Source organism: Siphateles boraxobius, unplaced genomic scaffold (genome assembly GCF_051911475.1).
Source record: "Siphateles boraxobius isolate OS27281-9 unplaced genomic scaffold, OSU_SipBor_1 6, whole genome shotgun sequence".
Classification (NCBI taxonomy): Eukaryota; Metazoa; Chordata; class Actinopteri; order Cypriniformes; family Leuciscidae; genus Siphateles; species Siphateles boraxobius.
In genome coordinates, this window is record NW_027509186.1 from 26,723,427 (window position 1) to 26,735,772 (window position 12,346).

General features: G+C 37.6%; 1 protein-coding gene across 4 annotated transcripts in view; it reads right to left on the reverse strand.

Moving 5' to 3' along the window:
- Positions 1 to 299: 299 nt before the first annotated feature.
- The window catches only part of arhgef12a (Rho guanine nucleotide exchange factor (GEF) 12a), a 57,966-nt gene continuing 45,919 nt past the window's right edge, over positions 300 to 12,346 (reverse strand). For 2 of the 4 annotated variants that reach the window (XM_077208477.1, XM_077208475.1), the window contains 13 exons: positions 10,347 to 10,461; positions 7,960 to 8,060; positions 7,186 to 7,263; positions 6,470 to 6,545; positions 6,223 to 6,390; positions 6,055 to 6,142; positions 5,884 to 5,961; positions 4,362 to 4,441; positions 4,089 to 4,274; positions 2,671 to 2,871; positions 2,271 to 2,488; positions 1,216 to 1,291; positions 300 to 1,113 (listed from right to left, as the gene is read on the reverse strand). In XM_077208477.1, the coding sequence (XP_077064592.1) occupies positions 1,103 to 1,113; positions 1,216 to 1,291; positions 2,271 to 2,488; positions 2,671 to 2,871; positions 4,089 to 4,274; positions 4,362 to 4,441; positions 5,884 to 5,961; positions 6,055 to 6,142; positions 6,223 to 6,390; positions 6,470 to 6,545; positions 7,186 to 7,263; positions 7,960 to 8,060; positions 10,347 to 10,461 (1,476 nt within the window). In that variant the 3' untranslated portion in view covers positions 300 to 1,102. Of the gene's footprint in view, positions 1,114 to 1,215; positions 1,292 to 2,270; positions 2,492 to 2,670; positions 2,872 to 4,088; positions 4,275 to 4,361; positions 4,442 to 5,883; positions 5,962 to 6,054; positions 6,143 to 6,222; positions 6,391 to 6,469; positions 6,546 to 7,185; positions 7,264 to 7,959; positions 8,061 to 10,346; positions 10,462 to 12,346 lie in introns of all 4 variants that reach the window. The other 2 variants (XM_077208476.1, XM_077208474.1) reach the window with 1 other exon arrangement.

Below are 12,346 nucleotides of genomic sequence, written 5' to 3' on the forward strand. Positions count from 1 at the left end.
TGCCTGCTTTCGCTAATGTAACTGTGCCAAAAAAAACAAAAAATGGTTCTTTTAAGATCTGTTCACTGAAACGTTATTTGGGGAACCCAAAATGGTTTCTCTATGGCATCACTTCAAAAACTCCATTTTGGAACAATTATTTTTAAGAGTGCAGGGCTTTTGGTTTCAAACAATATGCTTATGTAGTTTTGATTGACAAGCTACTAGAATTACAATTCTGGTTCATGAGAATTTCAGCACCTGTTCTCATTATACTCATCCAGTGCCCAAAAATGAAACCAAATTGATCAGTACAGAGGTTTTGTCATTGCATCTTTATTTCCAGGTTTTGCATCACTTTCCATTTTGATGGTAATCCTTCTCTTATTGCAGTCATCAAAATTTAGCTGCAGACCAGGAGAGCCTGAGCTCCATCCGCTCTTCATCGCAGCAGGAGGGTCTCTGGGGGAAATGAATGAGTCCAGGGCTCTGGGAGAAATGTCAGCTGGCTGGAGGAACTGAGAGAGGCCTTGAGCAAAAACTTCTCTTCATGTACTGCACAGACTTGGACTTCCACGCAAAAAAAAATTGTGGGGGGAGAAAAGAGTCTGAATTCTGAAGCACTCGCCCTGTTCAGTCATACTGAAGCCTACAGCAACAGACAGCTTAAGAGTTTCAACAGCCAAAAGCATGCGAGAAACATGGAAAACACTAAAAAGAAAAATAAATACATCTTGGGATTTAAAAAAGGAAGAAAAAAACGTAATACATTAGTTAAAAAAAATCCTCTCTCAACTTGTGTTTCTTACATATATATTTTAAACACAGCTTTGTACAATTTGGTAAAGTTCTCCGTTCTCTTGCTAAGACTGCAGGGGAAGGAGAGGACCGGGGTGCCCAAGTTTGCTGGAATGAGGACATGTACTCGGGACAGGTAAGGTTGAGAGGAGACAGTCCGTCTTCCCTAATTGACGAGTGCTGACAGAAGCAAGAGGCCTTGTTAGAATATTCCCCTCATTTTTGGATGGAGGTGTTCAGCAGTGAGGAAGACAGGCTTGTGCGGAGCATGTTATGGATAGAAACGATGTCCCCGTCATCACAGGAGCCGGGAACTTCTGCCACTCTATTTCTTATCTGTGGGAGGAAGAGAGGAATGATGGAATAATCCTGAAACAGAATGCAATGCCAATGACCGTTTGATTTTAAAATGTTTAGTGGTCAATGTGTTGACAGTACCTCTGCTTTCGTCTGCATCTGCTGCTGATCCAACAGGCCTTTGGCGAAGTAGATTATAATACTTTGTTTCCATCTCCTGAAAAACATTACAAAGATATTAGTCAAATTGTTACTAACTCAACCACACTTCAGTCCTCTCTGGGCTGGGTAGGTAATAAAGCTCAGCCTTTAGAGAAAAAACAACAACTAATATACTAAAATACTACTTTAACATTTGTTGTGTGTGTCTGTGTAAATATATTTATCAAAATCAAAAAAAGTAATTGAAATAGCACAACACAAATGTTTAAATTGGTTTACTCAAAATGAAAATGCAATGTTTAATGACTTCTACAGTCTCAAAATTATTCAACCCCCTGAAAAAAATCCCTCAAAACAGCACAAATATGCAAAACAGGTGTCGTCTCAAGCACACCTGATGCAAATAATCAAGGGCTTCATTAGTTGTACCAGGTGTGCTTGAGCTAGAACACATGAAATATCTAAACTGGCTCGGTTTGTTAAGCGTCACATTTGGATGCATGTTAGAAATATGGCTAAGTTGAAAGAATGGTCCAAAAAGTTGAGAGAAGATATCACCTCCCTTCACAAACAAGGAAACACGACTGTTAATGTAATTACTGTTAATTACTTTTAATAAATCAATAACAATAAATTGATTATTATTTATATCTATTAATAATGATCATTTAACAATTTAATATATATTGTTATTATTAATATTAAACAATATATATTATAATTTGTTTATATATAACATAATAAAAGTAATAATTTAAGGTCAGTTATTAGACAAAAATAATTGGCATTGCAGTAATGGTGGATCACATAAAAACTGACTATAAAAAATAAAAGCACACAAAAAAATCCAAAAAATGCCAGAAACTAGCTAGTCGCAAGACAAGGATCACAAAACTAGTCTGACTATAAGAAACTTAATGGACTTGAAAAGTGTATTAAAATCATCAAAATCACAATGTTTTATATCGCAAAACAATAATGAGTATATTGTGAATATTTGCTTAAAATTCCGAGACGGTTGAGAGCAGACAGACCTTGAGGTGGTTGAGGTTGGCCTGCAGGCAGCGAAGATGTGAAAGGACCTGTCTGCTGAGGCGAGACGTGCTGCCTGAGGAGGGCGAGGAGAACTTGAGACTGATGCCCGAGTCAGCAGCACAGCTGTGGGCCAAACTCGGCTCCTTTCTCCCGACCTGAATATCATCATCTGTACTGCTCTCGCCTGAGCCGCCGTACCCCTCCAGAACCAGGTAGGCTGCTAAAAAGCACAACTACAATTAGCCAGGTCACCTGGATGTCGGAGCAGGTCCACTACTACACCATTTTACTTTATTTTTCACCATTTACTGATGATTAATGCATAACGTCTCCAAGTCTAACCCTCCATACAAGCCAGAATTTCATCAAGACAGCAAAGTTCTTTGGACGAACACTCACCGTAGTCTTCTGGGCACTCGTAGAAGCCCGTGTCTCCAGAAGTGTATTCCTGAGCTCGACTAGGGGAGCGAGCAGAGCTGTGCTCCACCGGCGTGCGTAGAGAGGTGGTCCTGAGGAGACGACTGCCAGCCGATCGGCCCAATCGCTCCCCCTCATCCTGAGTCATCAGCTGAGTCACCAGCACCTGCTTCAGAGCCGCCACTGAAAAAACATGATCACCTTAATAAATAATGCACTACTACAAAACAACCTGAAATGAAGAAGCCAACAAACAAGACAAGTGTGATATTGAGAGCCCATTTATAACTGATGTTAACAAAAAAAAAAGAAAAAAAAGAAAACTGATTCTGGAAAAAAAAATGTTTTTAGTTGAATCAGTGTTGCAACAAACTGTGACAGTAGGAATTACAATAAACACACTTATTAAAGGGATTGTTTACCCAAATTTATCATTTGCCTCATGTCATTTCAAACCTGTATAACTGACTTCTGCAGAACACAAAGATTAGAATTTTGTTTCCATTCACTTTCATTGTATTTTTTGTCCATAATTCATGTCCTATTTAAGTCAATAGGAACCAAAACTGTTTGGTTATCAACATTTTGGGATGGACTACTACCCCTTTAACAAAAAAAAAAAGAAAGAAAGAAAGACAGAAGGAATAAACAGCAATATGCACCTATCTATGGCTATATTGGAAAATATTAGAGCATGTAATATGCCACACCGGGCTATCAGGGACTATGTGATGACTTAAATAATTCGGTGTGTTTTTTGGTAACACTTTACAATAAGGTTTCATTTGTTAACATTAGTTACCTATATTAGTTAACATGAAACAACAATGAACAATACTTTAAAAGCATTTATTAATCTTAGATAATCTCAACATTTACTAATACATTTTTAAGATCAAAAGTTGTATCTGTAAAAATAAGTGAATGCACTGTGAACATTTACAAAAAGTTAATATATGCCGTAAGAATGTATTGCTCATTGTTAGTCCACGCTTCACTTAAACTTTTCTAAGTTCACATATTTGTTGTTTTCAATAGAAGTGATTCCCATTAGGAAGCACAAGTACAGAAGATATTTTATTGTTAGATACTAAACTAATTAAAAAGACACTTGGAAAATAAATAAGGCTTTTCTGGAGTTGTTTTAATCAATAGAGGCTGAATAGTCATTTTCTGGAGTTGGCAGGCGCACGGACAACAGCCTCTCAATGCTGAGAAGAAGCCAAAACAAACGGTCACAGTAGCCTTAACTCGTTGTATCTGGCATTGGTAAGAAGTTTGGCAAGCACAATTCATTATTATGTAAATGATTCCATGTTTATTATTTCAAGTTACCAAAGATAAAACATGATAAGAAAGTGATATGTGCGTAAGCTAATGCAGTTCAAACGGAGTCTTACAGGTTTTAAGGGCCTCGTCTGCTTTAGATGAACAGGATAGAGAGTCTGCGTCCCTGCCGTTCAAAAGTACTGAGTCCAGATACGAGCCATCCCTGCCAGCTCTCGGGACCTGCTCCTCTTCCCCAGGGTTGGCGTCTGGGACACAGTCCCGCAGGGCTGACGAGGGTGAAAATTCACTGTCTTTCTCTGAGGACAGATGATGAAGGCTCGAGTTGAGTATAGTAGCAATCAACACTTTAACAATCAGAGAAGCGTTTGTACATGCACAGCTACCTGCGGACTGGATGCTTCCTGTGGAGATTCGTTCAGAGCCTTTGCTGAACTTGCTTAACTCAACACCGTCTCTGTCGCCACTAGAACACAGTTGAACGGTTATGTAAGCTACATGCCTTTATCATTTATAGTTACTACTTTTTTATATGCCTTGTGTGAATAGATTTTATTGTCACTCTTGTCCCAGTCCCAGACTTTAAATCTTAAAACTATGAAAATCCAACATAAAAATGTTGTACAAAATTCCATTATATATAACCATGTATATATATAAATATGATAATCTAAACAAAGAATTATCATAAACCAATTTAATATTTAGGTGAAAATGTATCAATGTTTCAAAAATTACGACGTCACGTTGTAATGTAATTTCCACTATAACAAACAGATTTGAACCCACGAAAGTTTGCTATATACTAGGCGTGCTAAAACAGTACATGAAAACAGTATGCTCCAATTCATAGATATTTAAAAAAATATATGGATCACATAATTCTTCTGCCGAGATTTTGAAGTGCCCATCCAATGTAGTGTTGGGTGACACTCGTCAGCGTGTGGAATTGCTGATAAACAATATTGTCAGGTTGTTGTTTTTTTTCCCTTGGCCATATTTACTCAGAGTAAAATTATGGGCAAAAAATGTGAATCATTGTCCATCATTTTGCAAGCAAAGATAAACTTGTCAATCAAGTCGCGATTGGAAATATTTCCTTTTCTAAGGCGAGCCAGTGGATATCACAAAAGCAATGTGCAAACTTTGCACGAGAGTTATGCCGGTGAAGAAGTCTCAAACCCATAGGCGTAATTTGCGGGTGGGACATGTCCCTACCACTTTTTGCCAGGGTCGATATCTCCAGTTAACTAGCAGAGCATTCATTTGGTTCGTTTGTAACGAATTTAACGTAATAAGAGGCAATCTAGCTCTGAAATCGCGTTGTTTTTTAAATCAACTGATCAAAGTGCTCGTTGTCACTGCGATCAGTGGTGCGGATACAGTGTTCTCTTGTGGCTCACGCACAGTCTTCACACTTCACAGTCTTCACACTTCACAAAGTTCTACCAATTTATTTTAATAACATATATTAGATCTCATTAAACGACAAATTAAACCCTATGTACTATTTAAATCCCCCACAACCCCCCCTAATCGGTCTAATCTTTTATTATCCTCACAGTGTGTCGGTTATGCGGTGATGCGCTATGAAATTATGCCGGGGCAAAATAATTGAAATATTTGATAATAATAAAAATTAATACAATAATCGGAAATGCCAAATCCTCTTGATATCGCAAATAGCTGATGCTTTTGTTTAGACGGTATCTCTTGCTATCATTGATTAACGATATCATCGCCTATCAGCACTGGTCCAATGGACACTTTACAAGGTAATGGCAGTAAAGCGATTCCAACGGCACCAACTCACGGCACCAACTCATGCTGTAGGTTACAGGCCAGTAAGTACAAACACTTTAGCAATGTTAACAAAGCTAAGATCAGTAAAAGTAGTGAGGGACTCACTCGTGCTGAGGCAAAGGAATGACGCTGTGGGGTTTGGCGTTCATAACTTCTGCCCTCTGAGCGATCTGCCCTTGCCACCTGATATAAAAGACAGAGAATAAACTCATCTCTATAAACGAGAAAGTCATGGCTTTCAGAAACATCAGAAGGAAAGAAGTGGCCATAACTTACATTCTCTGCTCGGACACGGTTTGGGCCATCAGCTCATAGATCTGAGCTCCGTTTTTGGACATGGAAATCACAAAAAATGATCTGTTATCTGTTTGGGAAATAAAGGAAACCTATAAGGATTCATTCTTCAAATATACATGTTTGACAAATGAGAATGCAGACGCTCACCTGTCGCCACCGAGCGCACCAGCACAGTGCTGAGCTTGATGATGGGACTGAATATGTGCTTCGTGTCAGCCGTTCCTGCGAGGTTCTTACTCTGACACCTGAGAATAAGACGCTCGTCCTGCTTCTGCAGCAGCACCAGGATGTCTTCCAGGAGTAAAGTATATAGCTCTGACACAAAAACAGACACCAGTGTTATTATACAATCATCAGAAACCAGCTCTTGGGACGTTTAAGAGCAGTGGCTTACCGATAGTTTTGTCTTTGTTAATCTTCCAGGACAGAGGACCCTCATGGACCATCTTTCGTTTAGTGAGATCCAGGTTCTGTGTGACAATAAATGAATGAGTACCTTGCATCTTTAAAAAATCCCAGTTGTTACTAGTAAGGACTCGCTAGTTTTGTTCACACAGCACCCCATTTAGATTTGCTTTAAAAATCTGATCCTTATGTGGACTGACTGATTGATTACATTGATATTTTAAAACCGTATTCATATTTTAAGACAGGATAGTAAATGTCCCCCATATCTAGATTAGTTATTACATAGTGATTTGGAATGATAATTAGAGAATGAAAAATGAAAATACAATGATAAATGCTAATTCAAAGTTTTATTAAATGCTATAATAGTAGTAGTACATTAAGTTGTTACAGTGATTATTTCAAACTATATATGAATGGGGTTTGGAATGAATTTGTAAAAATCTCAAATTTCAAGATTTTTTTGGATCAGTCATGCCAAGAAAAATATTTTTTTTCTCTTTCTGAATAAATACTTTAACACAAATTGATTTCAGCTACTCAAGATGCTGTTTTACCAAAAAATTAATTTCAGACACATGAAATGTGATTATTGCTGATTTGCATGACAACTAAAACAGGTGGAATAACCTACTATTATCTCTTCCTCAAATATAGTTCTCCAGGAATGATCCTAGAATAATTTGTATGATTAGTACTTACTTTAAACTCCGAGATCATGGGGTTCTCGCTCTGCTTGAGGGAAGAGAGGTCCAGCCGTCTCTGGTAGTCTTCCAGTCTCTGTGGGTCACAAACAATATATATTTATTCATGCTGCAAAATCAATTAACATTGACTGACCTTTTATGATACTGATTTTAGACCATACATAAAATAAAAAAAATTGCAATCTTCTAGAAATGCACTGTAGAAGTTGGAAAAGATTAGATTTTCCAAGCTGGGATTCTTTTTAATTAGGTCCCTGTAAAGTCAAAATTAAGTATGTGTTCTGAGTTTGTCACACCACAGAAAAATGTGTTATTAGCCACCCAGCCAAATTTGAATGATAAAAAAGCCGGCAAATACATAAAATAAGCTATCAAAATCTTGAAAAAATTAGCAGTAGTCTCTGCTGAATATAATACCTTTAATATTAATCTCTATAAGTTAGATCCCTGTTTCTACTGTAAGAGCAGTTTCAGGGCTGATGTAAGAGGTCTCCGATGCGTTCAACCTATAGATGAGTATTGACATTCATTAAGTTTTGGTTTTGCAGTCCTTCCTCTGAGCAGACCTCAGGCTATAAAATCTGCCTTCCTTGGGCTGTCTGCTGAGAGAGAGGAGAGAGAGAGAGAGAGAGAGAGAGAGAGAGAGAGAGAGAGAGAGAGAGAGAGAGAGAGAGAGAGAGAGAGAGAGAGAGAGAGAGAGAGAGAGAGAGAGAGAGAGAGAGAGAGAGAAAGAGAGAGAGAGAGAGCTTGATCGAGTTGAACTGCTTACCTGTTTATTTTCGGACTCCTTCACAGACTGGTTGACGTGGTTGAGAATATGTCGACAGCATTCGGCTGCTCGTCTCACTTTGACTTTCTCCTCTGACTCATCTGTCGGTAAGAAAGATATATAACGTACATGCACACACGTTTCAAGAAGAGACTAATCAATTCTTTAAGAACATCCTGGCCAGCCAAGTGCCCTCTATTTCCTCTAGTGCCCACCACTGAGACTATTGCCAAGCTCAGATGAATATAAAGAGAACCCCCTCCTTAATCGCTAGTTATACTTTACATGTATTTCCTGCCTCTGACAATGCCAAGAGCCACAATTTAACACGTCTGCCAAATAATGTGAGAGACAATTTGATAGTGTCCAGTTCTTGGAATAATAATAGGAATTTAAGAGCTGGCATAGCTCAAATTTACTAATGTTTTGCGTCCAGGCAGGAAACACCGTTGTGTAGGGACCGTGGTGATGGGGTCTGTGGCGTGATGGGAAATATATATATATTTCCTTCAAGGCTTGGAACCTATTTCAAGGTTTGCGTTCTCGAGCCACCAGGCACTGTTGTTGTGCGAATGAGCGGGCCAGAGCACGTTAAGGGTTTTCTGATAGAACGGTGTTGTGTAAGTGTCCCCTAAGTTAATAGCTAATGATCTTTGCAACGGAAGTGAATCGATCAAAACTAATTTTAACTGGACAATAACTTTATTCTAGAGCTGCTGTAAAGCCAAAACAATCTCTGTTACTTTAATTTCCTATCATCACTGTAACGCTGCTTTGAAACAGTCCATATTGTTAAAAGCACTATATAAATGAAGGTGACTTGACGAAAATTTTATGGAAAATAAATAAGACCGTAGAAAATGACAATGTACCATAAGGAAATAAAATATATGCTTCCTTACGGCAAATGTATGTTCATAATTAATGTTTCATAATTCATATATTTTCAATAATTTTTTTTTTGCATTTTCAGCAGCGATCACTCCAGTCTTCAGTGTCACATGATCCTTCAGAAATCATTCTAATATGCTGATTTCTAATTTTTTTATAATAATCGATGTTGATAATGGTTGTCTTGAGATGGTCAACTGCAATAAATGACTGAAGTGACTTCCTTAAAATTTTAAAGACTCACAACTGAATTTTGAGTGGGTTTAGTCGATCCAGTCGACAACAAGCTGTCACATCACTGACATGCCTATGGCATGAGGTGAAAGCATCAAGAATAATTTATTGCTGTGAATCACTGCTGTTATGACTGACAACCGCTCACGGGTTATGGAAAATGAAGAAAACAAGAGTTTGATAACGAGAGAAAACGCCTGTTAAGTGCACAGGAGTCATTCTTGTTAGTAAAGATGAATGTCAATCTCAAACATAGCCATTGAGATGAGTAATATACTAGCCAGGCTGATCAATCAAACAGCTTTTTTTAATTCTGTTTTTATACAAGTATCGTGTAAAATAAGTGTTAATTTTCCATTGAAGCTGCAGTCCGTAGTTTTTCCTTTTTGTCGCTATCTCAGTTCGAAATCTGCAATTGCAGTTATGCGCGGGCACTGCGCGAACGAATCCAATCTTTTGAGGGGAATGTGCGGCTGTCAGTCACCACGGGGTATGGAGACAGAATCACAGATTTTACTTTTTGGAAGCATGACCAACATAAGAATTTTCACTGGGAAATGTCATCTGAACAATTAAGTAACATCCACTTTTCTTCTGACCAACTAAGGGGAAAAAAAGCATTGCAGTAAATCAAGCTGATTAAATCTAACGATCGCTTATCATATCACGTCAAACCGTGCAAATTATACTTTCTTCTCAAATTGTTAATGTTAATAACATCGGCATTACGTGAGTACATTTAATGCCCTTCCGATATTTATCCTTGTTTTCGCATGGGCCCAGTTGGAGTCTCTTTTTTTCTGTAGCCACTCTGAAGTCTTTTTCATTTTACAACAGGTGAATTTTCAGTTGTCACTGGTGATTGTCGTTTGAACCTTTCTGGATCCGCCATCAAATTGATAAGTTTAATTATATCAAGTGCTGTGAGAAAAGGCTATAAATCTCCACCTCCAACATCCTCACACCCACTATAGCCTACTAGCCGAGACACCTTCTTTGTGTACAGATGTGACGTAATGACGCAAAGACATGCTCGAATTTCCCGTGGAAATCCACCAGTACCACTGGAATTAAAAAAATTATTATAAGCTTATCGTTTTGAATCGAGCTAAGGTAAGCAGATAGTTTTGAACACTGGCTAGTTATGTACTTGCTCTAAAATTTATTTTGGATAAATTTTAACCCAAAAAAGTTACGGAATGCAGCTTTAATTTATATCAAATAGACTATTTGAGACGGTGGTGCATGAAGGAAGAGGATACCTGTGTACTTGGCAATGTTGTCCATCAGTAAGGGGTACTTGGTGAACCTCTGCATCTCTGCAGGAATGATGTCCTTTAGCTGTAGTCGTCGACACAGCCGATTGCTTTCAGCCTCCTGCAAATGGTGCAGAGACAATCAAACAAGAAATTGAGGACAACAGTACATGCAAATCCACAACAAAATCCTCCCTAATCTTTGCATATCTTATCAAGGGTCTCCAACATCATGAATAATCCACTTCAGTGTGGATTTTACCCAAGTAATCCTCTGCAAGTCACAATACCAGAGATCTGTCAGAAAGGTATATAACTTGAATCACTGATGTTTTTGTTGAGCACAAAAACATCTCTGAAATGTGTAAATATAGTCACCTCACTCACAAACATCTTCATGTTGTCCACCAGAGGCATAGTTTAATCAAAAATGAATATACTGTCATCATTTATCCAATCTGATGTTGTTTCAAACATGTATTAACTTACTTTCTTCAGTAGATGACAAGAGGAGACGCTAGGCAAAATATTCATGATGCTGTTTTCTGTACCAGTGTTGTTATAGTTAACCAAGGCTATAAAACATAGTTTCTATTAAGGCTAATAAAATAGTTTTAATTAAAATAAAGCTGAAGTAGAACAATTTATAAATATTAGACGTTTTTTTTTAAATTTAAACAAAACTTAAGGCCCTGATATACTTGGAGCAAAATTGATGTGATGTAATTTCAAACAAAATCTGGTCAAAACGAAATTCGTTTGGAGTTCGCTTTGGGAGTTCGAAACAGCTTTCTGGAAAAGTTTGCTCCGGCTGTTAAACACCTTTGTACAACCTTTGATCCGTGGCGATTACGTTATAGGTAGGTGTGTGCAGAGGCTCCGCCTCATTTCACATGGAAATCTTTTCTGGTTCATTTTGCCTGTTCAGTTGGTCGCGGTCAGACATCCGTAAGTTAAAACATGAACACACTGGAGAGCTGCTTTATAGTAGAAAAAAAAGTTGTACTTCTGATGAAACGAGACAGTGACACTGTTTTTCATGTTTAATACGGTAAAGTTGCTTGATTTTAAGCATTCTATTGTATAATGTGCTGTGTATATGTATGTATGTATGTATGTATATATATATATATATATATATATATATATATATATATATACACACACACACACACACACACACAGATTACATATATATAAATAAAAGTGATGTGACTTCACTGGAGTGCTGAATTACAGAGCATGTGCAAACATATCCACTGCTATGATCAGATGCTTTTCTTAGGCGTTATAAAAAAATGCTTGCTGTTTTCTCAATTTTGTTGTATGTTTATTTTGTTACTGAGAAGAAAGCTTGCAGCACATTTACATATTCATCTAAACGCCACTCTGAGCAGTGTGGGCAGCGTCAGATGTTCAGTAACAGTATATCGCTGGTCATGTATTTTGAACTTTGTTTTACCCCTGAATGAAAAATAACTTTGTCGTGAGTATATCGGAGACTTTAGAAATGTTGCATTGGTAACTAATATACATATATATTTATATATATATATATATATATATATATAATATTCCCTAACACCGTTGCCCTCATTGGTCACCATTCATTTTCAAAAAGCAGCATGAACATTCTCTAAACTATCTCCTTTTCTGTTCCACAGAAGTAAGTCAGTCAAATGGAAAAACATGTTGAGTACACAAGGACAATTCTGGGTGAACTGCTTCTTCAAAACACGAAAAAGCTGTATTTTCTCTAATATACACCTCCAAAGCACAAAGAGCATAACAACGGATTTGACATTTTTATTACACCTTTGTTTTAATGCTTACACTCTAGATTTCTCAATGGAGTTATTAGTGCCCTTGATTTCATAAAATGCAGTATATGTAGAAAGCTTGTTAAATCTCAAGTCTTACTCTTTGTGTTCCCCGCATCCACTTCTGCCACATGATGAAAACAGTGTAGAGAAAATCACAAGCTTTCAACACTCAAGAGAGACTCT